The sequence below is a fragment of the Mustela putorius genome, unplaced genomic scaffold, assembly GCF_011764305.1.
Source record: "Mustela putorius furo isolate JIRA1106 unplaced genomic scaffold, ASM1176430v1.1 tig00000785_pilon_pilon_pilon, whole genome shotgun sequence".
NCBI classification, from domain to species: Eukaryota; Metazoa; Chordata; class Mammalia; order Carnivora; family Mustelidae; genus Mustela; species Mustela putorius.
In genome coordinates, this window is record NW_025421480.1 from 5705871 (window position 1) to 5731979 (window position 26109).

Consider the following 26109-nt stretch of genomic DNA (forward strand, 5'->3'; position numbering starts at 1 on the left):
GGCAAGCGTGAAGCCCGCCTCTTCCTCCGCTGGCCATCAGCTGGCTGCGCGCCAAGGGAAGAGGGAGAGAAGTTACCGGCGGCTGCAGCTTGAGGTGAAGTGGCTGTGAAGTGGCCGGACAGCAACGCGCTACAGAGGAATGGGGGGATCAGGAATGAGAGCTCGGGCAGGAGCGCATGCAGCCCCATTGTGCTGGGAGTCCGAGATAAGGCCTCACGGTGGCATACACACAGGGTAGAGGTGTGTGCTTGCAGATCCGAGCTCAGTCAGCGAGGGCTCCGAAGCTGGAGGCGCTCAGCCGTAAGCGGCACTGCCCAGAGCCAAGATGACAGCCGAGGCAGCGGGCGTGACATCCCAGCCATGGCAGGTGGCCGAGGGCAGTGAGATTCTGGGCTATGAAATGGACGCAGGCCAGTGGGTTGCTTGTGATACTGAAGATGGCGGAGCCCGTGAGCAGGAAGGAGGGATGCGAGGACCACGGAGTCTCACGGGGGTAAGAGAATCTGGAAGAGGGAGTGCCCTGGGTCCCTCCTGCCCCACCCCCGCCAGCATCTGTCCGGGGTCTAGTCCATGGCTCTTCCATAGCCCAGCCCGGGAAGTTCTCCAGGCTTCCTGCCAATCATGGATGCTTCCAGGAATTCTCTGTCCCCGACACCTTCCTCCCGTTGTCATCTGTCACAACACCCTCTGTGCTGCACTCAGCACCCTACACTGTAATGACTCTATTTCTTTGCTCACTTGATCTGTAGGCTGACTCTCCCCTCAGACTGTATGCTTGCTGAAGGCAGGTTTTTTTTTTTTCCCCTTGGTCTATTTTTATTTCCAATGCCTGGTAATGGTCTAGATGAAATGAGGGAGCAAATGAACTAAGGTAATGGAGAGGAAAGTAGAGTAACTGTTCACTCTTCGCTCTTCTGGGAGGCCTCAGACAACATCTCAGACTCTCCCCATCACTCTGGGAGAGTCTGAGAATTCAAGAGGCTCTTTCGGCTGCGTCCCTCACTGCTGACGAGTGAGAAAAACCTCAGCGAAGGAGGACAGCCATGGGCAGGGCCGTGTCCCCATGGAGGGGCCCACCTTGCGGACAGACACAGCCGGGGACACGACACATCACTGGCTTCTGGGACTGGGACCAAAGGAAGCATTTGCTTCATTGCTCATTCACCATGAAATGTTTGATAATCATTATTCTTGGAGCCATTCATTAGGGTGTCGCCTGGGTGAGGAACACCAGGGTCCTTCTGGAGGAGACTCAGGCGAGCAGAACAGCCTCTTCCAGGGACCCACTTCGAGGACATACTCGGGCTCATCACTTCGTGCTTCTGGACCTCAGTCACACATCTGTGACCTCAGGACAGTAACACAGGCCCCTGTCTCATTACCAGCAGTAGGAGGATCAGGTAAATTAATGTGGAAGAAAGTGTTTTATAAACAAAGTATAGAGAACAGACAGGGCTAGTTAGCCTTCAGATGTCTTCATTGTCAGGATATTTGCTGCAAAAGCATTTCATCTGCATTTTATCTTCGGAGGAGCTAACAAGCCGTGGAAGTATTTATAAGAACACAAAATAAATCTCTTCAACATTTAGCAAAAAATAGCCCCTATGCTCATCTGCCGCGAGTTCTGGCCTTAGGGACACAAGGCCACCCTTCTGCAAGGGCAGTACTGATCCGGCACCCACAGATGGGAATGAAAGCTCCTCTGTCTGCCCCACGCTCCAGACACCCTGGCAATGCCTGGTCCCAAGTATGTGGGTTCTCACACTCTGTTCTCTGCTCACAAGGTCTGTAGTGTATTATGTCAGAATTTTTCTTGAGGCTGTGAGAATGTCTGTTCTAGAACTTGGAATGATGAATGGTTGGTTTGGAAGCAGATTTGGGGCCACATTTAAGAAAACTCTTCTAAGGAAATGAGAAATTCATCAGTAAAATCAGCTTAGGCAGGAGTGGGCCTCCCATCTTGGGGGTGTGTGCAAGCAGAGGCTGGTCATTGGTGAGGAGCGCTGCACAGCAGCGTTCCGCATCAGGGGTTATTCTGTTTTTCCTTTCCCCCACCTGGGTGAGTTCTCGGTGCGACTCCTGGTGTGAGAAGGTCCTGAGAAGACAGCACCACAAAACGAACTTCTTTCTCCAGGAAACTGTCCCGGGGCTTTCCCCTGGTTCCCGAGCCTCTTCCACTTTGGTGCTTATGTTCCAGCGGGTGAGGCGTGTCTTCTCTCCGACAACTTCTGTCTCTTTTTTCTTGGTTCTGGGTATAAATGCCAACTGACACCAAGAAACTGACAATGCCAACTAAAAATAACTTGAAAATAAAAACATTACGGCTGCCTTAAATATGGTGTTTTCCATCTGTTATAGACGCAATCTCTCACATTGTCTGGCAGGCATTTCAGAGACGGAGAGGCATCCAGGGCCAGCTTCCCGGCCCTTTCCATGAGAACGCGCCTCTGCATTTCACGAGGCCTCCGTCCAGAGACCTCAACCCAGAGAGACACCCAGGCGGGATTCGGGAGGGACTGGCTGCTTCTTCCCCAAGGAAAAGAGTCTTCCGAGAAGACTGGTCACTGAATAGAAAGTAAAGGGAAGAGGACGAACTCTCTTGTTTTAGATCCTATGTTTTGCTCAGAATTTAAGTTTAGAAATGGGTAAATAAGCCTGAAAGGCCAGAGTTAACACTGGGTTGAGACCCAAGTGAACGAGGTCAGGGGCTGAGAGAGAGGAAGAGGAATGGGAACGGTTCATGTGAAGGTGAAGGGCAGAGATAAGTTAAATGAGAACCAGACAGGCCCTGAGGTAGAGGATAACATGCAATATTCTTGAATAGTAATTCTAATATTACATTATTATTGTTTTGTTGGGGGGGGGGACAGAGGGAGAGGGAGAGAGAACCTTAAGACCCTTAAGCAGGCTCCACGCCCAGTGCAGAGCCCGACATGGCTCTGAAATCAGGCTCGATTTCAGGACCGTGAGATCATGACCTGAGCTGAAATCAAGAGTCAGACACTTAACTGAATGAGCCACCCAGGCACCCCATACTATTAAAATTATAAAATATTAAAGTGGTTTGTACTATTTTTGTTGTTGTTTGGGTATTCATGTTAATCTGTCCTGCACATTTTAATAGGAGACAAATACAATCTTTGAAATCTTCTTAGTAAACAAATCTGAAAAGAAATTATGTCTGTGTTTATACATGAAAGCATCACGGAAACTCCGACTCTCACGCTGCCCACTGTTAATGGTGCTGGAAGGCAAGGCAGGCGGCCTCCAAGCCATTCATGACCCACATCCCTGGGGGCAGGCCTGGCCAGCATGGTGGGGCATTTATGGTCCAGGGGCTTCGGAAATCGGAAAGATCCTGTTCTAGCTTTACTGAAATGTAATTGGCATTTCACCACTGTGTAGCTCAAGGCGTACAGAACGAAGGTTTGATACCTGATACCTGTATATATTAAAAGATGATCACCCTAATGAGGCTAATCAACATATCCATCACCTCAGACACTTACTTTCTGTTGTTGCAAGACCCCTGTCTCGGCAGCTTTCAGGTATATACTATTGTTGAATAAAGCTTTTTTTGACCTTCGCTTTGTATCAGTCTCGCTCCTTTAATCAAGGACCCATTACTGGGGTACCCAATTTTGGGGTTGCGGTGCATTCCATCCCCAGAACTCACTCATCTTACAACTGGAAGCAAGGAAGGTCTTTGATGATGGACCCTACATGCAGGATCCGGGACTTAAATATTTCCCCTTGCTGGGTGGTTACCGTTCTATGTGACATGTCACGCAATGACAGATGGATAATCTCTACAAACTCTCTACACACACACATAAACACTTATTATGACATACGCAATTACGATTGAATTAAAATTAAATATATTTTAGAATGTCACTCACTTTGAATATGCATATTTACTCAACACAAAGGAGTACTTTGGAGCATGTGGGTGTCCCTAGAGAGTGAGCTGAAGCCCTTCTTCTGCTATGTCTGCTCCCTCTGCAGAGGTCATCACTGCGAACAGTCTGCTGTGTGTCCTTTGGCTCATGTATGCCGCTAATATTAAGGGCTGTCCCTGTTTATAGAAACAGGTAGTGTTACACCCTCTAAGTAGACACAGGGGCTGATCTGACTCCTGACCCCTGACTCAACCTCAAGCTTCTCTTGGGGGCCCATGACAAGAAGGAGCCCAAAGTGGAGACTCGTGGTGAGAGCCTGGGGCCCCTCCAGCCCCTCCTGATTGCCAAGGGCTTGGCTCAAGAACGCACCTTCTCCAGCGCCCCTCCTGCCCCACCCCGTCTGCAGCCGTCTCCCCAGGGGGGTCCCTAACAGACTCCAGTCTTCAAGCCTCCCATCCACGTCCCCACAGCTGTCACTCTTCTGCCTAGAAACTCTGAAGATTTCCTGCACGACTTTAGACTGAGTCCACCCTTCTCCGCGTGACACCAGAGGCCCCCAAGACCCCGAGCACCTCCCTCTACTCAAGGCGACACTGTAAGAGCCACGCGGGCAAGCACATCTTCTCTGAACCTGCGGTGTCACTCCTCTCCACGGACCCTTCAGGTCAAGCCCAAATGTCACCTCCTCCAGGGAGCCATCCATGACCCCTCCTCCAGGCTCAGTTAATTAAACGCACATCAAACTGTATTCAAAATATTTTCCCATTTGCTTATCTTCTTAGTATAATGTGAGCTCCTTAAGGAAAGGGACTTGGCTTCCACTTCATCGTCCTGACGCTCTGGGGAGTCCTGGGCCCTCAGACTTTCCAGGTGGCTGTGGCTGGTTCGTTTGGCTGATACAAAACTAGCTTTTCAGCATGAACACCTTAGTTCTGTAGGCTTGTGATTAAGTTAGAAAAACCAGTCTTCTTCCTAATTCAAGAGAGATGCTCTAAGACCCAGGCTAACTGCCCAGACTGCCAGTGGTGCCGTGTGGTTAGCAGGCACTGAAGTCTGGGCAAGGCGAGCGGAGACGTGCTGTGGACGTAAAGTGTCCACTGGTTCCTGAAGACTCATGACAAGGAAGGTAAACATATCTCACTATTAATATTTCACATTAATGACATGTTGAAATCATCATATTTAGGGAATTTGAGATTCATAAAATATACTAATGTCAATTTGACTTTTCTCTGTTTTTTTTTTTTTTTTTTACTAGAAAATTTTAAATTACACCCATGGCTCTCATTAGTGGCTTACAGGATAGATCTATGGGTCAGCTCTGGTATTGAGGTCCCAGCTGCCCAGAGCTGGGAGCTGAACACCGGAGATGACGCCTTCCACCATTCTGACACACAGACAGACAGATAGCTCTGCACGAAGTGGAAGCATACTTCTTATGTCTGGAATGGGAAACAGTGAATGGACAGTTCTCCCACTTCCTAAAGGGAAAGCCGAGGTCATTCTGAAAGCCCAGGGCCACCGGAGCTGGCTGAGAGGCATGCGTGACTGGCTTAGACTGATTGGTTCATGAGGACTAGGAATTTCAAATCTATGTCTTGCTTTTATTTTTCTTTACTTATTTTATTATTATTTTTAAAACATTTCTTTCTTTCCTTCTTTGAGAGAGAGAGAGCCTGCGAGCGAGCATGGAAATGGGGGGTAGGAATAGGGGGAGAGGGACAAGCAGACTCCGTGCTGAACTTGGAGCCCAACGTGTGGCTTGATCTCACAACCCTGAGATCATGATCTGAGCTGAAACCAAGAGTCCAGTCGGAAGCTTAACTGACTGACAGGCGCCCCTGTGTGTTGCTTTGAATGGTCAGTGTTCACTCCTGCCCCAAGGACAGTTCTCATTTGTCTGAGCCGTTGGTGTTCTCAGACTTGTGACTTCTAACTGGCCACAGCTTGGACGTTAATCAGACCCGTGGTGAACCTAAGATCGAACAGATCTGTCACAAGGCCAAAGGGGTGTTCTAGGAAGGAAAAGGCCACGTAGGGTCTTTATGTATGTTCCCTAGGTGTTGGCTGTACTCCAGTTAGAGAAGGCTCTCAGGTATCCAGTTTCTAGGTCTCTGGGATATCACCGTAAATGTGCTCTGTTTGGACCACTGACTCAGACAATTATTAAGTAAGAAAAAGAGCATGCCATGGAAAAAGAGTGTTCCAGAAACCAGAGGTTTAGGTTCCAGTCCTAACTCTGCTGTTAACTGACAGAAAAATTTCAGAACATTTTTTAACTGGCCTCTCAGAAACAGTTTCCTGGTCTGGAAACGAAGTTTCTAAATCCGTGAGCTCACAGCATGGCTGTGAGGAGTGAAGAAATCAAAGGGAAATTTTTAAAAGGTATAAAGGTCTGGGGGCACCTGGGTGGTTTAGTCAGTTAATTGTTCAACTTTTCATTTCAGCTCAGGTCCTGACCTCAGGGTCTTGGGATCGAAACCCTGGGTCAGGGTCCGCTTGAGACGCTCTCTCTCCCTCTGCCCCTCCCCTGCTCTCTCTCTCTTTAAAAAATTTAAGAAAAAAGCCCAGAAAGCTCTGTTGAAAGCTGGAAAACTATTAACATTTGAATCTATAGGTTTGGTTTATCTCAATTTTGCTTTACTGTGAAGCATGAGTTCTCCCACGGGCCTCTGAGAATAACATTCAGACCCACCATTTCCAGAACAAACATATCCCATACTGTAGGCAATTAATTCAGAAGTGGAGGAGTATTTTGAGGCTGTTCTTAAGGTCCGAATATGGTACATTCAACTTTGGCTATGACAAGAGAGAAGCAGTTTCGCAGTGTGGGGGTAGGAGGTTAAGCAGGTCATTGGATAAGGGCGGCAAGGCAATGGAGCTAATTTTCTACATGTAGTTTCCAGGGGCAATTAAACTTCAGGAAAGCTTTTTACGAATATGACAGTTACATTTTGGTGAGTTCAACAATAAAGGACTGAAGTGACAGCCCATTATAATAAAAGATGCTTGAGCTGTAACAGTTGAAGTATGCAGAATGATTTATGGGTGTGAGGAGTATTCTTGAAAGTCATTGTATCAAGATAATACATTCCAATTTCTTCCAATTAAAATATGAAAGCCATGAAGTAAAAAAAAAAAAAAAAAAAAAGAGACAATAAAATTCACCTAAATGAGTCTTTTTAAATATAGTTGTTAAAATCAATGCATTTCTTAGGTCTGACTAAGCCCTCAAAGAAACCCAGTGAAACATTTTTAATCAAGTTTTGCTAACGGAAACAGAATCTGGAGGTATGTATTCAACAAGCTTTGCCAGTTAGAGTTTTACCTCAATATTAAAAACAGAACAAAACTCCATGGTTTCAAGTGGTATTTTTCTGCACACAAAGCCTGTCGTAACACATAGTGTATTTTTACCCACCCTGAGGGGCGATATCAGAAATTCGACTGGGTCGTTGTGAGCCAGGTTTGGGGGTAGGACACTGTTCTATCACAAGCGCGACATGCGGAGGGAGGGTGTGGCCAGGCCCCTAGGGGTGCCCACACCTGTGCTGGGGCCCCGGAGTCAAATGGGCAAGCGGAGGCGTCGTGTGCCGTGAGTTGTGTGAGGTAATGAGGACAAAGACGACGTTCGCTCACGCTCACCGAGCTCACAATGTGTCAGTCGTGGTGAAGAGACCAGAGACAATGTTTACCCTCACCCTCTCTTCCTGCCCTTAAACACGTGGTCCGGGGATGGCACACCATTCACAGCTTCCAGAACATTCCCTCCACTGAATCCCAGAGAGGTTACCATTTAGCCCCTGCCCACGACAGGGAGCTAACACGCTCAGGGGGCTGGCCTGTCTGTTGCTGAAACACTCCAGTGTGAGACACTTCTCGTTCACGCTGACATAAGCCCTTTCCCAGTCTTGGATCCTGGTTCTCACATGAAACAGCTTTAAGCCTCATGTGGTTCCTGAACACACTCTCGCTTGCTAGTTCATGCATTTATGGGACAAAACAATTTTAAGCACTGACTATGGTGCCGGGCACGGACGTTGGTGCTGGAATTTCCTGTATTAACCCACAGTCGAGAGACCCCCATCCCTAAGAACTGGCTCCCAGACACCCGTTCAGGATTCTAAAAATCTCCTGCAGGCAGGCAGAGGGCGGGAGAGGGCTTTTTCAGAGACTGAACATACAAACGGTCCCCTGGACAGAGCACATGTAAGAACAGATCTCTGACACACGACATGCAGCAGCCAGCCCCAAAGTCGAACCCTAACTCCTGGAGCAGTTGGCTCCAAAATGGCCCAGACTTGGTTAGTAATGCTGTAGTTGATCTCATTTTGCCCACTCTCCATTCAGGATCAACCAGAGGAAGCCAAAGACACATCCCTAACGATCCATAGCACAGCACATCCTAGTCCCGCTACCGCCCCCTGCAGCCAGGCACACCTGCCACCTTCCCCCTCCCGCTACAAAGCACCCCCTACCCTTGCCACCTGCCTTTAAGTCTCTACCAAAAGCCTTGGCAGTGACGGGCTTCCCCCGGCGCCCCCTCCCTGTAGCTCACTCTGAATAAACAGCTTCTGCTTATTTTCACTGGGTGGTCTGCATTTACTTTCACACCCCTGCTCAATGTCCCCTCATTAGCACCAATCTGATTAACTAGCTAAAATCTCTTCACATCTGGTTTCTGAAAACCACGGTTTTAGCTAGGTCTCCCAGACTTGCACTATGTGTAAATCTGGCTGACCACCCTCTGTGTCTTTTACCACTGCTGATAACGTTGATATAGCACAGGATATAGAACAATAACCCCTCACCTGTGCCCCTCAGTACTCACCCCCCACGTCCCTGTATTGTTAATGAGGCTGCATGCTTTGGAGATTTATGAAATCTTTGCCGAAGATCATAAACAACCACCAGTGCCTCTGGCTTTCCCTTGACCTTGTTCTAGGTAACTTAGGAGGAGGAAAAAGTGTGCTTGTCCTGAGCTCCAAGGCAGAACATCCTATTCCATTCCTAACAATGATATGAGGTTCATATTATTGGTCTAATCATAGAGATACAGAAATTAAAGCTCAGGGAAACAAAAAAGAGGGTCATCTACTGGTAAAAGGTAGAAAGAAAATTCACTGTCAAGTCATTTCTGACTCCAACCACTATGCTGTCTTGGGAGGCAAGGAACTTGAAACCACAAAAATAACAAATCCTACAAACCTGTGAGTCTAGATTTAGCCTGTTTTCAGGGAAAATGCTCATATGACAATAAGCCAAAGTCCACATGGGGAGGTGACTTTTGAAGTATTGTACTGAATTCTGGCAATCATATTTTAAGAGGGAACTTAACCAAATGGGATTCGATCTACAAAAATAAAAAATTAATAATTAAAAAAACCCAAAAAACAAAAAACAGTGGCCAGGATAAAGACCTTGAGACATGTCATGTAAGCGGCCATGATGGAGCTCTCAGACTATCATGCCGGTTAGAACACGTTTACTCAGGAGTGCCTGGGGGTTGCGGTGCAGTCAGTGAAGCCTCTGACTCTCGCTTCTGGCGCAGGTTGTGATCTCGGGTCCTGAGATCGAGCCCCGCGTTGGGCTCCAAGCTCAGGGTAGAGTCTGTTTGGGATTCTCTGTCTCTCTCCTTCTACCCCTCCTGCTCATGCTCTCTCTCTCTCTAAACTAAAATTTTTTTTTTTTAAGACCAAAAAAGAGCATATTTACTCAGGAAGTAGGGCTGGAGGGACACAGGGACATGGTACGTTTCACTCAGGAAAGACCTACGAAGCCCCAGCATGGCAAAGGCAAGCAGGAGAGGGCAAAGGATGCTCGTATTTCTTCACGGAATTACACAAGCGGAGCCCATTCGCCACAGGCAGCAGACTGGTTTGTAAGAATGTCTCCCAAGGGAGCCTAGAAAAGACATTTCCTGCTTACGCCTCCTTGGAACAATACCACCTGCCAAACCAGTGCGTGAAAACCTGCAGCAGATAAGCATGACTTTGCCGCTGCCATCGTGGTCTGCTAATACAGTTCCTTTGTAACACCCTGGGCCTCCCACTCGCTCATTTACTTCAGACGCAACTGCCCCAAAACTGCCCGGTAATCTGAATCAACCCCTGCAGGATTAATCCTTTGTTGGCCTCCATTTGCATTGCTGAAGGATTATTAATTATTCTCTATTGCATTTCCACTTGAGTTGCCTTCCGCTTTGGTTCATTTCTGTTTTGCTTCTGACATCTCGTTACCTGTATTACCAGTGCACTACTTCCCTGGGAGCTGAACATGTCCTTAGAAACTCATAAATTCTGGGGAAGATGTAGGCGTGGGGCGAGCCCTGAATGGGGATGAGGAGACCCGCTACAGGACAGAGCACTCCTCCGGCCACTGGCACGCCCACTGGGTCTTCAAGGTCCGCCTCTGCCCTTTGTCCTTTTAACTGAAAGGAAAGGGGACAGAAGCCACAACCAAAGACACTTTAAAGTGCTCTTTCTCATTCTTAATGTCAGGACACAACCTTAACCTTAGGGAGACTTGAAAAGAGTGACCCGGCTGGGTGCACACAGGGAGTGTGACTCCCGTCAATATTCTACCCAGCAGTCATTGTCAGGAAATTGTAGCTACAGATGAGATCCGTAGGTTTGGGGCAGTAAAGAAACATCACTATTAGATAAAAAGCATCAGTATCAGCCAACCTCTTGGCCATTTTTCCAAATGCCCACTGGACTTCAGAACTGCCCCTTTCTCCTGATGTCCCCCATTTCTGTCGACAGGTTGGTCCTTCTCTGATGGGCCCAGCTCAGGGACTGGAAACATGCCCACTGTGCCTTCTGGCTCATTCCTTATGGCCTGCCAGTCACTACGACACAGCTTTGCCAGGTCTCTCTATTCCATTTCCTTCTAGCTCTCAGTCACTGTCTGTACTAATCGGTGCACTCCAGAGAAACAAAACCAATAGGGATATATAAATACACACACACACACACACACATTTATTTTCAGGAATTGGCTTCTGATCATAGGGGCCGGTGAGTCGGACATCCACAGGGCAAGCTGGCAGGCTGGGAACTCAGGCTGCTATGTTGCTGACTTGGGACCAAATTCCTTCCATCTAGAAACCTCAAAGATCTGCTCTTCCGATCTGCTGCTGGTTGAATAAGACCAACCCTCAGTATGGAGCGTAAGCTGCTTTGCTTAAGACTACCGATTTAAATGTTAATCAGGCCTCAAAAATGCCTTCACAGCAGTATCTAGGCTGTTTGACGAAACAACAGGGCATCAACTTGACACAGTCAAGAGTCAAGAGACTCTTACCCAAGTCTCTCCTGTCTTTCGTCTTGGCCACAGGCTGTCTCCCCACTCTCCTCTTCCCTCAATGCACACCCTTCGTGGAGATTTCTTCCAGAGCTGCCAGGTCCTGGCCCTTGTCACGAGCCTCAGTGTCCCCTGTAGCCTGCAGGACTCCATCCGCACTCCCCCACCCCCACCCCGTGCTGGGCACGCACAGGCCTTCCCGGGCTTATCCAGGTCTTTCCTAGCTTTGCATCCAAGGGCTCTGCGGCTGGAACGTGCTGGTCAGCAAGAAACTGATCACAGACCTTCTGACACACCATACTTGCTCCCAGCTCTGGCTCTTTGCGCCCAGAATCCATCCTCTCTCTCCTCGGCTCCCTTACCACTCCAGGCTCAGATCAGATCCCAGCATCTCACTGTGGTCTCCACTGTTTACTCAGCGGGGATTTTCTGCTTCCTGGGTCCCCACAGTACCTGTTGCCGACCCTCCTTCCTCAGCACCTGGGTTCCTGGCATCTGGCTGTGGAATGCAGAGCACCTGACTTACAGGGACCCCACGCTTGGCATCCTGGCTCTGCTCTCGCCATCCCGAGGTTCTTGATCGTTCCGTAACACGAGGCCCCCATTTTCATTTGGTACCGGGTCCCGCAAATGATGCTGTTGGCCTCGCTTGGCAAATATCCTGGATGGTCATTTTCCCTTGAAGACAGCTGAAATATTTTGGTTTTCAGGCTGGATTATAGACTTTTTGCCAGTTTATGTGTTTAGTGCGGATCTCTGAATAGACATGCAACAATTCCGGTCAATTATCTTTCCTAGTAAGCCCTGGTCTGCCAATTGTCCAGTCGTTCTGTTGCTAAGGAGACAGAACCTACAATTACCAGCTCTGGAATCACATATGTTTCTTAAGGCAGCACATGTGCTGAAAAGAGCGTTTGCCCGAGTCCTAAAACCTGATGGAAGCGATGTGGGGTCGTGGGCGACTGACCAGCACCTCCCCTCCCCACTTGTGCCCCCCCTCTCTCTGAGAAATAAATAAATAAAAATCTTAAAACAAACAAACGAACCACAGTTTCTACCTGTTAGAGTCCACAGTGAATAGCATTTCCTAAGACACATCCTGAGGAACACTAGACTCATTCTCCTGTGAGTTAACTACCAGCTGCGAGATTAACAGCCTCAGTGATCCTGGACTCCAGGCAGATCCTGGGCCAGGTCTGCTCTCCCACCTGAGCTCCGGGACAGGGACAGGTCTAGGTGCACGGCACTGCTGAACCACCACCCCAGGCGGGTCAGCAACAGTCTCACAGCCAGCACGGTCACAGTCACGGGGCTCGTGCCCCCCATGAGAGCCCGTCCATGCCAACGTACCCGTATTTAGGTCTTCTCAGAACAAAGGTGGACTAAGATTAGAGTACATATTAACAGAGTTTAAACAGGCCTATTCCTGTTCGCTCTAATTACATTTGCAAATATATTTTTTAAAGACTTTGTCAGGGAGAATGAGTACAAGCAGGGGGAGCAGCAGGCAGAGGGAGAGGGAGAAGCAGACTCCCCACTGAGCAAGGAGCCTTACTTGGGACTCGATCCCAGGACTCTGAGATCATGACCTGAGCTGATGGCAGACGCTTCACCTACTGAGCCATCCAGGTGCCCTGTATTTGCAAATATTTAAAAAATTAGTCTCCCTCCAGAGTTGCTGGATTCTTGGACCAACAAACCTATGGAACCTTGCTTTGAACTCCAGGCTAGTATTTGTTTAAGAGGGTATGTCCGAAAAATAAAAAAGTAACATTTCTACGAACGTGGTTTTCACATTTTCCCTCCCAGCTGCTCCCTGCTCAGCATCACACCTCTGAGCCCCGTGTGGTCTGGAGGCTGCCATGCCCTTTTCTTTCTACTCCGCACACTAGTTAGTCTTTTGTTTGCTTTGCGGGCACTGTATTTGGCATTTCCCTGCCCCCCACCCACAGTGGTGGTTTTAGGCGTCCCTGAGACTCCCAAATCCAGACCCCTGTGTCAGAAAGCCTACGGGGTTGTTCTCTTTACTCCTACAGGATTCCCTGTGGCGGCGGATTCTAGGGGAGCACCCGGAACCTTGGGACGAGACGAATAGAGAAGCATTCATAGTGACTCCCTAGACTTTGAATTCCAACCCCGAGCTTAAGAGACTTTGCAGAACTCGGGTACCAAGGAACACCTGTCCATCTGTGGCCGTCGTGTCATCATGGGTGTGCGATCAGAGAGATGTGAGTGAGGGAAGGGTTTCTTGGTGAACAGTGTTGTTAGCTCTTCTTAAAGAAAAGAGCTAGGGAGATGGACTCTATAGCTTAGCATCCCGGCTAGAGCACGGAAGAAAATGATTTTTCATCAATGTGATGTTACTATTTTTTTTTTTTTTTAATGATTAGCAGTGAAATCAGAGTGAGGGATTTAGAGAAAGATTGTCTGGGTATGAATTCTGGCTTTACTACCTCCGGGAAGGAGTAAATCACTTCTTTGTCCCTCAGTTTCTGCCTTTGTAAAACAAAGCAATAATAGTATTTGCAAGGAAGGGTTACCGTGAAAATTAAGAACGTTCATATTCCTTAAATGCTCAGAAGAATGCCTAGTACAGAGAAAACCCTCAATACACTGAGGCTTTTATCAGCACTAGTACTATTTCTCCTACTTAACCACACAGTGAAGGCAAGAGTGGGTACTGGCAACCTGCTTGCACAGGAAGCTTCACAACACACAGAACTGATGAGATGGGTTGACACCGACACTTGGAAAATGTGTTGTAATTCTTCCCGTAATTGTTTGCCTCACACACAACTCTGCTCAAATGAAAATCCGCTCTCATGCACGGGTCCCGCTGAGCAGGGTTTTATGCCACGCCGAGGCAGACCAAGAAAAATCCCACACAGTCGAGCACGGGTGAAAAGCAAACTAATTCCAGGTGGATGTTAAGTGCGGCAGCGTGATGCCAAGTTCTGAGCACTACGGGGGACAGTGGACACAGTAGGCGACAGAGGGGCGGGTGCTGAAGGAGGTCTTCAGTCCTAGTCACAGCTGACACACAGATGCGGGGAGCTGAAAGGTGCTAAATGCTCTCCCAGAAGAGTCTGAAACCCTGTGCCCCCCACCAGCCTGGCGCCTCTCCGCCCCCATCAGAGAATATAGCTTCTGCTGAGAGGAAAATGGGAAAGAGTGTCGAGAGAGAGGAATAGGATTTAGTTTAATTTTTAAGTGTTTGTTTGGCAGCAAATGGCAACTTTGTGCTGACGCCCACCTGCGTCCCAGACTGCGAAGAACGGATAAAAGATACAGACTCGACCAACTGGACCGTCCATCTAAAGGGAAACGCATCTCCAACTGCCTAATTCCTACATGGGTTAGGGAGTGTTTTCCTGGGTTACGAGAGAGGAGCAGCAGAACAGAATCTGTTCTGTTGTTATTTTTCCAGTATTATCTTCATTTGGAAGATGACGACTGAAGACAGCCGTACGAAGCTCTTAGCCCAGAGCCCAGCACATGCACAGGAGCCTCTTGGGAAAAATGACACAAAGAATTCTTCCACTCACCTCCTCCCGGTTCCCTGGTCCCCACGGAGCTTAACCTGTTACTGAATTTACAGCCAGGCCAAGAATGCAGATTTCCGCAAAAGAAGTCCATGTGCCCTGAAATCACCGATGGCTTAAACATTCATCACCAACGTGTACATTGCATTCCGGCCTGCAGCCTCTACTCCAGCCTGCCCGAGGGTGTTCTCCTCCAAGGCCTGTTTCCACAGACCGCAGGCGGGCATGACCCTTCGCCTGCCCTCTCTTCATGGGCAAGTCTGGAATTGTTAAAAAGGAGGCAGCAGGCCCCAAATGGAGTCACTTATGTTAAATCCCATGTTAGTGAACCAAGACTTAATATCAAACCTAACTGCAGTTTCACCCACCCTGGAACGTAACATTAAACAGTTTCCACGGAATTACCCATCCGCACTCAGTGAAGTACTCCACTGGATGGATCTCTCCCGTTTCCCTTAGGAAGGCGAGCTGGCCTACAACAATTCATTCTTTGCCCATAATCACCTTTTCCGCCCTCTTTCCACTTTAAAAACCTTTTCTTTTCTTCAGCCTGGCAGAGCTCCTTTCTGTTGCTAGGTAGGACGCCGCCCGACTTGCCAACTGCTGAATAAAGCCAATTTGATCTCTGAAATGACTCGGTTGAATTTCTGTTATTTAACAGAGTACAGAGCATTTTTATCATGGCTTCCTTTCTGAATTGAGGACGGATCATAAAATTAGTTTATTTTTTATTCCTGCTTTACACTTACTCCATCCTGAAGAAGCATCATGATATAGATTTGTGTTTTCAAAAGGAAACTCTGCTGCTCTAGCTGGGCAGATCCTCTGAAGGAGACAATCTCAGGAGTCCACTGTTTATTCTCCCTCATTCCATGGCTTACGAGCTGAGCCCAAGCCAGCCGTGGGACGGGGTTGGAGGGACAGATCCGGAGGGCCGGGTCACACATGGCGTAATGGAGAGGTGGTAATTCTCCTTACAGAGGACAGTAAACGAATCGCAAGGAGCTGGTTGACCCTTAGCCAAGGAGCCTGGCTAGCTGTTTAACAGAGAGCCGGGCCCTGGCACTTCTGCGCTTGGTCCTCTGACTCGTGAGCAACTCGAGTCTTCTGTGCTGGGGAAGGGAAACCAGCTACGCCTGCAGAATGGCTACACAAGCAGAGATCGGGGATGGTTTCGAGTCTTCTCTGGACTCATGCAGCCCCGCCTTCATCTGCGTTTACCATATTTAAAGCAGGGAAAGTGTCACATTTCACGATGAGGATCCATGTCTAAATGACGACACGGGTAAAAAGTGAATATTTAAAAGATCGACCTACTTTTCTACGGAACAAACAGCAAAAATCAGACAAGGGAGTAAGCCTTAAGGAGGGACACCAACACATGAATATTTTAGGGAAACACCTGTCTGAGAAAATTAGAAAGATAATTTACTCAAAAATTTGGAAAAAATGTCACTAAACTTCAATTATTCAAACACTATTCAAACGGAATTCACAGAACTTTAAACCCTATCTGATAATTTCACTTAATATCAAATGAAATAAAGTTTGGTGGTGGGGAAGTGCATTTTTCTGAAGCAAAAAAAAAAAAAAAGCAAATGATTCTTAAGTTAAAAATTGCTTAGCAGCAGAATTTACATGTAATCAATATTGTTACAGAACTAATTTTATCTATTTATTATAAAAGGCTCAGTTGAGAATTTCTGGGCAAAAAATGATTAGCAAAAGATGAACTCAGATATTTCTATAAATCAGACTATAATACTATCCTTGCCTTATTTCTTGTTTCTATACAGCCGAAGTTGCTGTAATCCATATTTTTTATTTAATTAATTAGTTTTTTTGGTGTTTTTTTTTAAGAGACACAGAGAGAGGATGGGCACACACATGGGAGGTAGCAGGTAGGGGTGGAGGAAGAGAGAATCCCAAGCAGGCTCCAACCTCGCATCTAGCCCAATGCAGGGCTGGATCTCAGGACCCTGAGGTTGTGACCTGAGCCAATATCCAGAGTCGGACCCTTAACCAACGGAGCCACCCAGGTGCCCCTAATCCATATTTTTTCTCTCCACGTTTGAAGGGCCATCAGACATGAGATCTACTAAATCAAAATTTATATTGTTCATATCAGAATTAATACTCAAAGGAACGGCCTAAAAATTTTAATACCAAAATTCAATTCTGGGCGCAGGTCTATTTATCTTCAAAACAGGAACAGAAATCTTTTTCCGTCATAGGATCACCGTGAGACTTAAGTAATCTACTTAAATGGCTTAGCAGAGCACCTGGTGTATAATATTCGAGAGTTATTACTGTCAAGATTGCTAATCAATACTATTACTTTGTTCAGAATCATTTTTATATCAGTAGGAAGCACCTTCAAATTCCTAAGCAAATATAAAATAAAGGATGTTTTGTCAATCTTGGATGGTGACTTCTCCCAAAACTGACTGGGAAACTTTCTTCAGTGTTCCTTCTTGCTGGGGTGAGGCCATCTTCTCAGAAACAACAGTTGAGCTTCGAGACTGGATGACCCTGACTATCCTTTAAACACAAAACTAAGAAAATCCACCTTAGTTCAGTTGTACTTGGGCTCTACACTGTCTGTTTCCTGGTGAGGGAAGTATTAGTACTTTATTTCAGTATTTGGTTTGCCCGTTGGCTACTTTTACAGCTGCCTCCACCGGAAAAATGGAAGAACAGAATTTGCGTGCCCGAAGGGTAGCATTTTAAGAAGAAAAACAGGACAATGGTGGAAACTGGGAGGCAAATGGTGAATCAGCTGGAAGCCGACCGTACCAACACCCTGTTACCCTCTCTCAGGTTTATCCTACATAGTTGGTATCTTTCTTTACAAGTTATGGCCCTTGTGTCTGTCTACACATCCACGCTCTCTTTCCCGTAAGAAACACAGTATAATTCACTTGGTAATTTCAGGGATCTGAACATTAAGAGTTCAACCAAAGGTGTATATGGGCCACGTGGCATGTGTGATTGACCTGCCCATCCTCCTATGTCCCCCAAGGATCGAGACCTTCCAGCCACCGGCTGACTAGTGGGAAGAAGCTGGTTTGCCATCCTCCAGGGATCACCCGACAGAAATGAATACATGAAAATGGTTCAAGTGTATCTTCAAGACATTTGAAATGACTTATTTGCCAAGAGGAGGTAACACTGTCACGTGAAGATCTACTCGAGGAATAACACAAATGATCACTGTTCTAAAACATACAGTCTACGCTGAATTGATGTTTTCTGCTGTTTCATAGAGTATGTGATCTCATGCTGAACAGTTCGGTCCAGATAACATAAAGCACACACCAACCCACCCCCACCTACAGAATCTGGGGATAGCATCTGAATTATAAGAGCCCTGAAACCATGCCGCTTTTGGGGGAAGGTGACTCTGTCAAGGAAAGGGTTCTCATTTCGTATCAAAAGGAGGGGAGCCTATTAAAACTTCCAGTGAAAAATAATCGGGGCTGTATTTTATTTCCTACACCCTGACGGAGCAGCCCATGTGCGTTATGGAGCGGGGAGCTTTGATGCCAACGTGGCTCTGAGTTTATGGAACGTGGAAAGCTTACCTGTCCCAGCGATTGCCAGTCCAAGCCAGCGCTGCCGATGTAGACATGCTGCTTGTCCACGATCCAGAAGGAGGACTGGAGCCGGCCCTTGTTGTAGGCGGTCATGTTCATGTAGGTCACCTCTGCACCTGGGGGGTTCAAGGAGATCCTGGTCAGCCTCATGGTCAGGCCTTGAACTTGCAACCAGACATGGCAACACTGCTCACGATGTGCAATGATCGCAGCTGGCACTCAGGCCGGCCCAACATCTGCATTAGTTTGGTGCACAGAAGGCCCTGGAGAATTTATTTTGTTCTCAAAGGAAAATAAGAAGGGACACTTGTGCAGAGGAGGCTGGAGTCAAGAGGCAAGAACATGGCCTTCTCCAGTCAGACGGGATTCAAATCCCAGCTCCACCGCTGGCCTCCCAGCTGGTGAGATCCGTGCACCAAACTCTTCTAGTTTTGCAGTCATTTTCATACAAATTTGCAATCAGTCAAAGGATCACCCTGTTTAGTACCACAACTCTCCTCAGCAAAAAACTAGCTATCTTATGCTTTTCTATGTGCTATTTTCACCCTTGACCCTGAAGTGGCTTTTCCTTCCTCATTTTCCCTTTTTATGAACTTTGAACTTGGCCTCCTCCTGCCCTGTCTTTATCTGATGGTTCTTAACTTAAGCAACAATTATTCAAGCCTTACAAAAATCAGCTGTCATGCTGTTACCTAGTCCTGCCTCAGAACAACGCATGCATCACTTCTCAAAAAGAGCATATTGTCCACTGAATGCAATTCAATCTATTTACTGGTTGTTTTTCTATTTGAGTGTAGTTGACACAATGTTAGCTTCAGGCTTATAACATAGTGACCTAACAGGTCTATACCTGATGTCCTGCGCCCCAGAAGTCAACGTGTCACCATGCAATGCTGTTCCAACACAACTGACTCTTCCCTATGCTGTGCCTTTAATTCCCATGAATTAGTCATTCCATAACTGGAAGCCTGAATGCAGTTAAACTTAAATGCAATCCAGTTTAAATGAATTCTTTTCTTTTCTTTTTTTTTTTTTTAAAGAGAAGTGGTCAGAAGGGGCAGAGGGAGAGGGAGAGAATCTTTTTTTTTTTCTTTAATTTTTTATTTTTTATAAACATATATTTTTATCCCCAGGGGTACAGGTCTGTGAATCACCAGGTTTACACACTTCACAGCACTCACCAAAGCACATACCCTCCCCAATGTCCATAATCCCACCCCCTTCTCCCTAACCCCCTCCCCCCAGCAACCCTCAGTTTGTTTTGTGAGATTAAGAGTCACTTATGGTTTGTCTCCCTCCCAATCCCATCTTGTTTCATTGATTCTTCTCCTACCCACTTAAGCCCCCATGTTGCATCACGACTTCCTCATATCAGGGAGATCATATGATAGTTGTCTTTCTCTGCTTGACTTATTTCGCTAAGCATGATACACTCTAGTTCCATCCATGTTGTTGCAAATGGCAAGATTTCATTTCTTTTGATGGCTGCATAGTATTCCATTGTGTATATATACCACATCTTCTTGATCCATTCATCTGTTGATGGACATCTAGGTTCTTTCCATAGTTTGGCTATTGTAGACATTGCTGCTATAAACATTCGGGTGCATGTGCCCCTTTGGATCACTACATTTGTATCTTTAGGGTAAATACCCAATAGTGCAATTGCTGGGTCATAGGGCAGTTCTATTTTCAACATTTTGAGGAACCTCCATGCTGTTTTCCAGAGAGGTTGCACCAGCTTGCATTCCCACCAACAGTGTAGGAGGGTTCCCCTTTCTCCGCATCCTCGCCAGCATCTGTCATTTCCTGACTTGTTGATTTTAGCCATTCTGACTGGTGTGAGGTGATATCTCATTGTGGTTTTGATTTGTATTTCCCTGATGCCGAGTGATATGGAGCACTTTTTCATGTGTCTGTTGGCCATCTGGATGTCTTCTTTGCAGAAATGTCTGTTCATGTCCTCTGCCCATTTCTTGATTGGATTATTTATTCTTTGGGTGTTGAGTTTGCTAAGTTCTTTATAGATTCTGGACACTAGTCCTTTATCTGATATGTCGTTTGCAAATATCTTCTCCCATTCTGTCAGTTGTCTTTTGATTTTGTTAACTGTTTCCTTTGCTGTGCAAAAGCTTTTGATCTTGATGAAATCCCAATAGTTCATTTTTTCCTTTGCTTCCCTTGCCTTTTGCGTTGTTCCTAGGAAGATGTTGCTGCGGCAGAGGTCAAAGAGGTTGCTGCCCGTGTTCTCCTCAAGGATTCTGATGGATTCCTTTCGCACATTGAGGTCCTTCCTCCATTTTGAGTCTATTTTTGTGTGTGGTGTAAGGAAATGGTCCAATTTCATTTTTCTGCATGTGGCCGTCCAATTTTCCCAGCACCATTTATTGAAGAGGCTGTCTTTTTTCCATTGGACATTATTTCCTGCTTTGTCGAAGATTAGTTGACCATAGATTTGAGGGTCTATTTCTGGGCTCTCTATTCTGTTCCATTGATCTATGTGTCTGTTTTTGTGCCAGTACCATGCTGTCTTGATGATGACAGCTTTGTAATAGAGCTTGAAATCCGGAATTGTGATGCCACCAACATTGGCTTTCTTTTTCAATATCCCTTTGGCTATTCGAGGTCTTTTCTGGTTCCATATAAATTTTAGCATTATTTGTTCCATTTCTTTGAAAAGATGGATGGTACTTTGATAGGAATTGCATTAAATGTGTAGATTGCTTTAGGTAGCATAGACATTTTCACAATATTTATTCTTCCAATCCAGGAGCATGGAACATTTTTCCATTTCTTTGTGTCTTCCTCAATTTCTTTCATGAGTACTTTATAGTTTTCTGAGTATAGATTCTGTGTCTCTTTGGTTAGGTTTATTCCTAGGTATCTTATGGTTTTGGATGCAATTGTAAATGGGATTGACTCCTTAATATCTCTTTCTTCTGTCTTGCTGTTGGTGTAGAGAAATGCAACTGATTTCTGTGCATTGATTTTATATCCTGACACTTTACTGAATTCCTGTATAAGTTCTAGCAGTTTTGGAGTGGAGTCTTTTGGGTTTTCCACATAGAGGAGAGGGAGAGAATCTTAAGCAGGTTCTGCACTCAGCATGGAGCCCAATGTGGGACTCGATCTCACGACCCTGAGACCACTGAAATCAAGAGTCAAGACACTTTGCCAACTGAGCCACCCAGATGCTCCTTAAAGAAATCCTAAATTTCAACATCTTTAAAAGAACAGGCCTATATGCATATTTTTAATGAAGCAAGCTACTTTGTTTTCAGACGCTGGATATTAATGAAGCGGATGTCCTCTGGTGGCCTACTTCATCGTCAGGATCTTCATTAGCAGGGAAAGATAGAACATCGTATGCATAAAGGTATATTCCAGAACACCAGAAAGGAAGAGTGGGGTGTACTCTGCGCTTCATCTGTTCCTCTTGGGAGAAGGAAGGTACAGCGTGCACCCGGCCCTGTGCCAGGGGGATGGCAAGAGAGGCTGCGGGGCGGAAGCAGGATGGAGGGGAAGAGAGTGCGCAGGTGGGTTGCCTCAGCCTCCAGGCACGCAGGCATCGTGCGTGGAGAAATCCACATCTGCGCGGACGCTGTGGTATCCCCTGTGTCCCCCAAGCACACAGCTGCCAGCGCCCGTGAGTGGACGGAGAAGAGCATGTGTCTTGGGGACGTGTCATTTCCCATGGCCACTCTAACAAAGTATCACAAACTGAATGGCTTGGAACAAAAAAAGGAACAAAAAAAAGTCTCTCAGTCCCGGAGGTTGGTAGTCCACAATCGAGGTGTTGGCAAGGGCCATCCTTCCCCCGAAACCTGCAGGGGGGACTCCCTCCTGTGTCTCCCCAGCTTCTAGCAAATCTCTGCTGTCCCCTGGCTGGCAGCTGCTTTCCTGCCACCTCCACCCACTGTCCCAGGGAGGCATGCCCTGTGTCTGCTTTTCCTGAACTCACAAGGACACTAGTCCTGTTGGACCAGGGACTACCCCACAGCCATGGGCCCTCATCTGAACTAATTATATCTCCCCAAATCCTGTTTCCAAATAAGGTCACATTCTGAGGGACTAGGGGTTAGGCCTTTAGCTCTTCTTTTTTGGGGGACATAATTCAATCCACCAACAGAGCTCGAGGCCACATTGGCTGGCTGTGCCCTTCAGCCCACTAGGCTGAGCAGCACTGAGGGAAGCATCTTCTCATCTCTGGAAGGAAGATAATGCAGGGGACCCCGATGCGTGCCTCAGACTCTACCCACGACAGGGGTCTCCAGGCAAGCCTTCGCCTGCCTTCACGTTCGGACTAGAAACAACTTCATCCCTCTGTGACGCTGGCTGGCTCTCGCCTCCTGGCCTGGGACACTGGGCCTGAAATTTGACCCACAAAGTTGGGTCAAAACACAAACCTGGCATTGGATTGTGTTTTAGTTCTTAGATCCCTGTGCTCTCATTCGGGTCTGCTGCAGCTCCAGCCTGCTGGTCCCCTGGAGGGAACCCCGAGACATCTGAGGGGCTCACGGGGACCGTCCCCTCTGACCTCTCTGTAGCACACCGCACAGCTGCGGCCCTAAGGGTACTGTGGCACTTTACTTGGAAATTTAGCCTAAACAGTGTGATTTCAGCGACCATGGATGGGGCTTGTGTGATGCTCTAGCCAGAGCCTCTACAGTTACATACTGATGCCTACAATTATCCTATAAAGGAACAGCTTCCCTTCAGCAAACCTTTACTATCTAATATACCCCAGCTACTATGATATGTGAAATTAGGAACACAAGACCTCAAGTGGCTGAGTCAAGTTCAGGCACACAATTATTTTGTGCAATTTTTAAGGATTTTATGTATTTGTTTGAGAGAGCGAGACAGACAGAGATAATGAGAGAGAGCAGGCGCACCCGAGTGGGCAGGAAAGGGAGAGGCAGGTTCCCCACTGAGCAGGGAGCCTGATGTGGGCCTCAATCCCAGGACCCTGGGATCGTGACCTGAGCCAAAGCCAGAAGTTTAACTGACTGAGCCACCCAGGGGCTCCTAAAGCGTAATATTTAAAATGACTGGGATTGTTGGGACCCCTGGATGCCTCAGTCAGTTAAGCAACCGACTTTTGGTTTTGTCTGTTTTCACGATCCCAGGGTCGTGAGACTGAGCCCTGCATCGGGCTCCACGCTGGGCATGGATCCTGCTCAGGATTCTTTCCCTCTGTCCTTGCCCCACTGCCCCCCTCTTAAAAAAAAAATAAAAGAAAAGATTGGGATTGTTCAGACAGTGAGAGGGCAGTGAGTATCCGAAAGGTCAGGAGGGAACTCCAAGGGGGGCCCAAGGGCACAAAAGACACAAATGACTTCACAGCTCTGCCTGGGGCTGCGGCCAGCTGCCGGGAGGCCTGCGGAGCTGGGTACAGAGATGACTAAGCAACTCGCAGTAACGGTAACGACCCTTTGCTCAACACCATGTGTGCTCGGTACCAACAATCTCTCTGGGGATGTTGTATTTTGCCCATTTCAAGGGACAAACTACTGGACGTGGTGTCATCAGTCAGTCAACGGAAACTGTCTGATGGTACAGTTGGAAAATGCTTGCCTGTGGAGTATTACTTTCCCATGAAGAATGCTGTTTTTCTGTCAATCTATCCTCCATCTGTCTCTGAAGACATATGCCTTTATCTTAATTTATACCTAATAGGTACATTGTCATAGCCAACATGTCCCTGTTTATTACATGCATACTATTCAATGTTTAGCCGAACAATTTATTTTACAGGCACTTAAGAAATATTTTTGTTGATTGGTCACAGAGATTAGCCTCATCCTACTCTCTTTTTATATGTGTTAGAAAGATACAGTTAAAATACAATGTTTCTGGATGATAAAATATAATCACTTGAGTTTTTAAAGATTTTATTTATTTACTCATTTGACAGAGACACAGAGAGAAAGCACACAAGCAGGCAGTGTGGCAGGCAGAGGCAGAGAGAGAAGCAGGCTCCCTGCCAAGCAAGGAGCCCAATTCGGGACTCGATCCCAGAACCCTGGAATCATGATCTGAGCCAAAGGCAGCAACTTAACTGACTGAACCACCCAGGCGCCCCTCACTAGAGTTTTTAATGTACCACTCGTGCGGGGGCAGTATTATAAGCACAAACTATATCTGACTTTATTCCCTAGGGCTATGCTAGAGAATTCTAATTTTATGGATTTAATTTAATTCTAATTTTAAAGACTTACTTATTTGAGAGAGAGAGAGAGCGCATGCTCAAGAAGGGGGGAGGCGCAGGAGAAGATTATTGTCAAGCAATCAAGCAGAATCCCCTCTGAGGGCAAAACCCAGTGTGGGGTCCAAGATCCATGAAAACTTATGACCTGAGTGGAAACCAAGGGTCGTGACTCTCAACCAATGGAACTACCCAGGTGCCCCACTGCTAGAATAATTGGCAAGGATGGTCACTCATGTTATGAAGCTGCCCTTTAAATATTACAGACGAACAAGATCACAGAATATCTTTGAAGGCTCGCTTCAACAGCATCGAAAAGTTTTTGCTTTCTTCGATTCCATTTTTAAGAGGACAGACTATTCCTTCAGCCTGTCTGCAGTCCATGACCCCCTGTGCCGAGGCCCCAGGATGCCAAAGAGATGTTCATCACAGGACCTGCGGCCCATGAGGACCCCTGGCTGGTGGATGCGAGGTCAGCGGTGGTGGGGTCTGAATCTCCGAGACCCTCCCATTTCAGTCCCGTCATCTATTTGTTTAACCGATGGTTAGCAGGACTTATTACCAACTCCAAAGAGTGTTTCCAGATGCCCAAAGTGATGAATCAAGAATATGCATTTGTTTCTATAGTTGCTTATGAAATACTTCCCTGATATCTAAGAGGTCCAGTTAAATCTTAAAAAAGCTACCAGGGGCACCTGGATGGCCTAGTGGGTTAAAACCTCTGCCTTTGGCTCAGGTCATGATCCCAGGGTCCTGGGATCAAGTCCCGCATCAGGCTCTCTGCTCAGCGGCGAGCCTGCTTCCTCCTCTCTCCCTCTCTGCCTGCTTCTCTGCCTAGTTGTGATCTCTGTCAAATAAATAAATAAAATCTTAAAAAAAGAAAAAAAAAACTACCAACATGCTACCATGGTCAAGGTGGTGTGCCAGGACCTAACTGGTTGCACTGATCAAGATAAAGAGGTACAGAAAATTCCCATGTTTTATATCCTTCATGGAAAGTAGAACATTAAAAAAAAAGAAATTTCAAACTGCTAATTACAACCACTTTCAGCTTTCACGGAGATGTTCTGTTGAAATGGAAGGGAATGCTTCTGCTTTCGGGGAGGTCTGCTTCTTTACTGTTTTACCAAAATTGTTATTCTTATGGTATTAGCCAGATAATACTATGCTTATTTTGTGCATAATTTCAATGAAAAAAATATGCCACTGAAATTAGTAGATAAAATGAAAATCGGGACTAAAAATGTAATAGTTGGGGCACCTGAGTGGCTCAGTGGGTTGAGCCTCTGTCTTCGGCTCAGGGTCCTGAGATCGAGCCCCGCATTGGGCTCTCTGCTCAGCAGAGCTTGCTTCCTCCTCTCTCTCTGCCTGCCTCTCTGCCTACTTATGATCTCTGTCAAATACATAAATAAAATCTTTTTAAAAAAATGTAATAGTTAAAATGTATTTAAAGTAAAAAGTATAGTATCACAATGAATTGGAGATTAATGTTACTACTTTGGGGAATCAAGCTGACTGCCACAAGCGCACATTTAAAAATGTGTTTTTCTCAAAAG

At 46.6% G+C, this 26109-nt stretch overlaps 1 protein-coding gene across 4 annotated transcripts in view; it reads right to left on the minus strand.

The window, feature by feature from the left end:
- The window catches only part of PLD5 (phospholipase D family member 5), a 396011-nt gene that overhangs the window by 94851 nt on the left and 275051 nt on the right, over nucleotides 1-26109 (minus strand). For all 4 annotated transcript variants that reach the window (XM_045084659.1, XM_004756770.3, XM_013058419.2 and 1 more), the window contains one exon: nucleotides 18334-18461. In XM_045084659.1, coding sequence (XP_044940594.1) covers nucleotides 18334-18461 — 128 coding nt within the window. The remainder of the gene's footprint in view (nucleotides 1-18333; nucleotides 18462-26109) is intronic.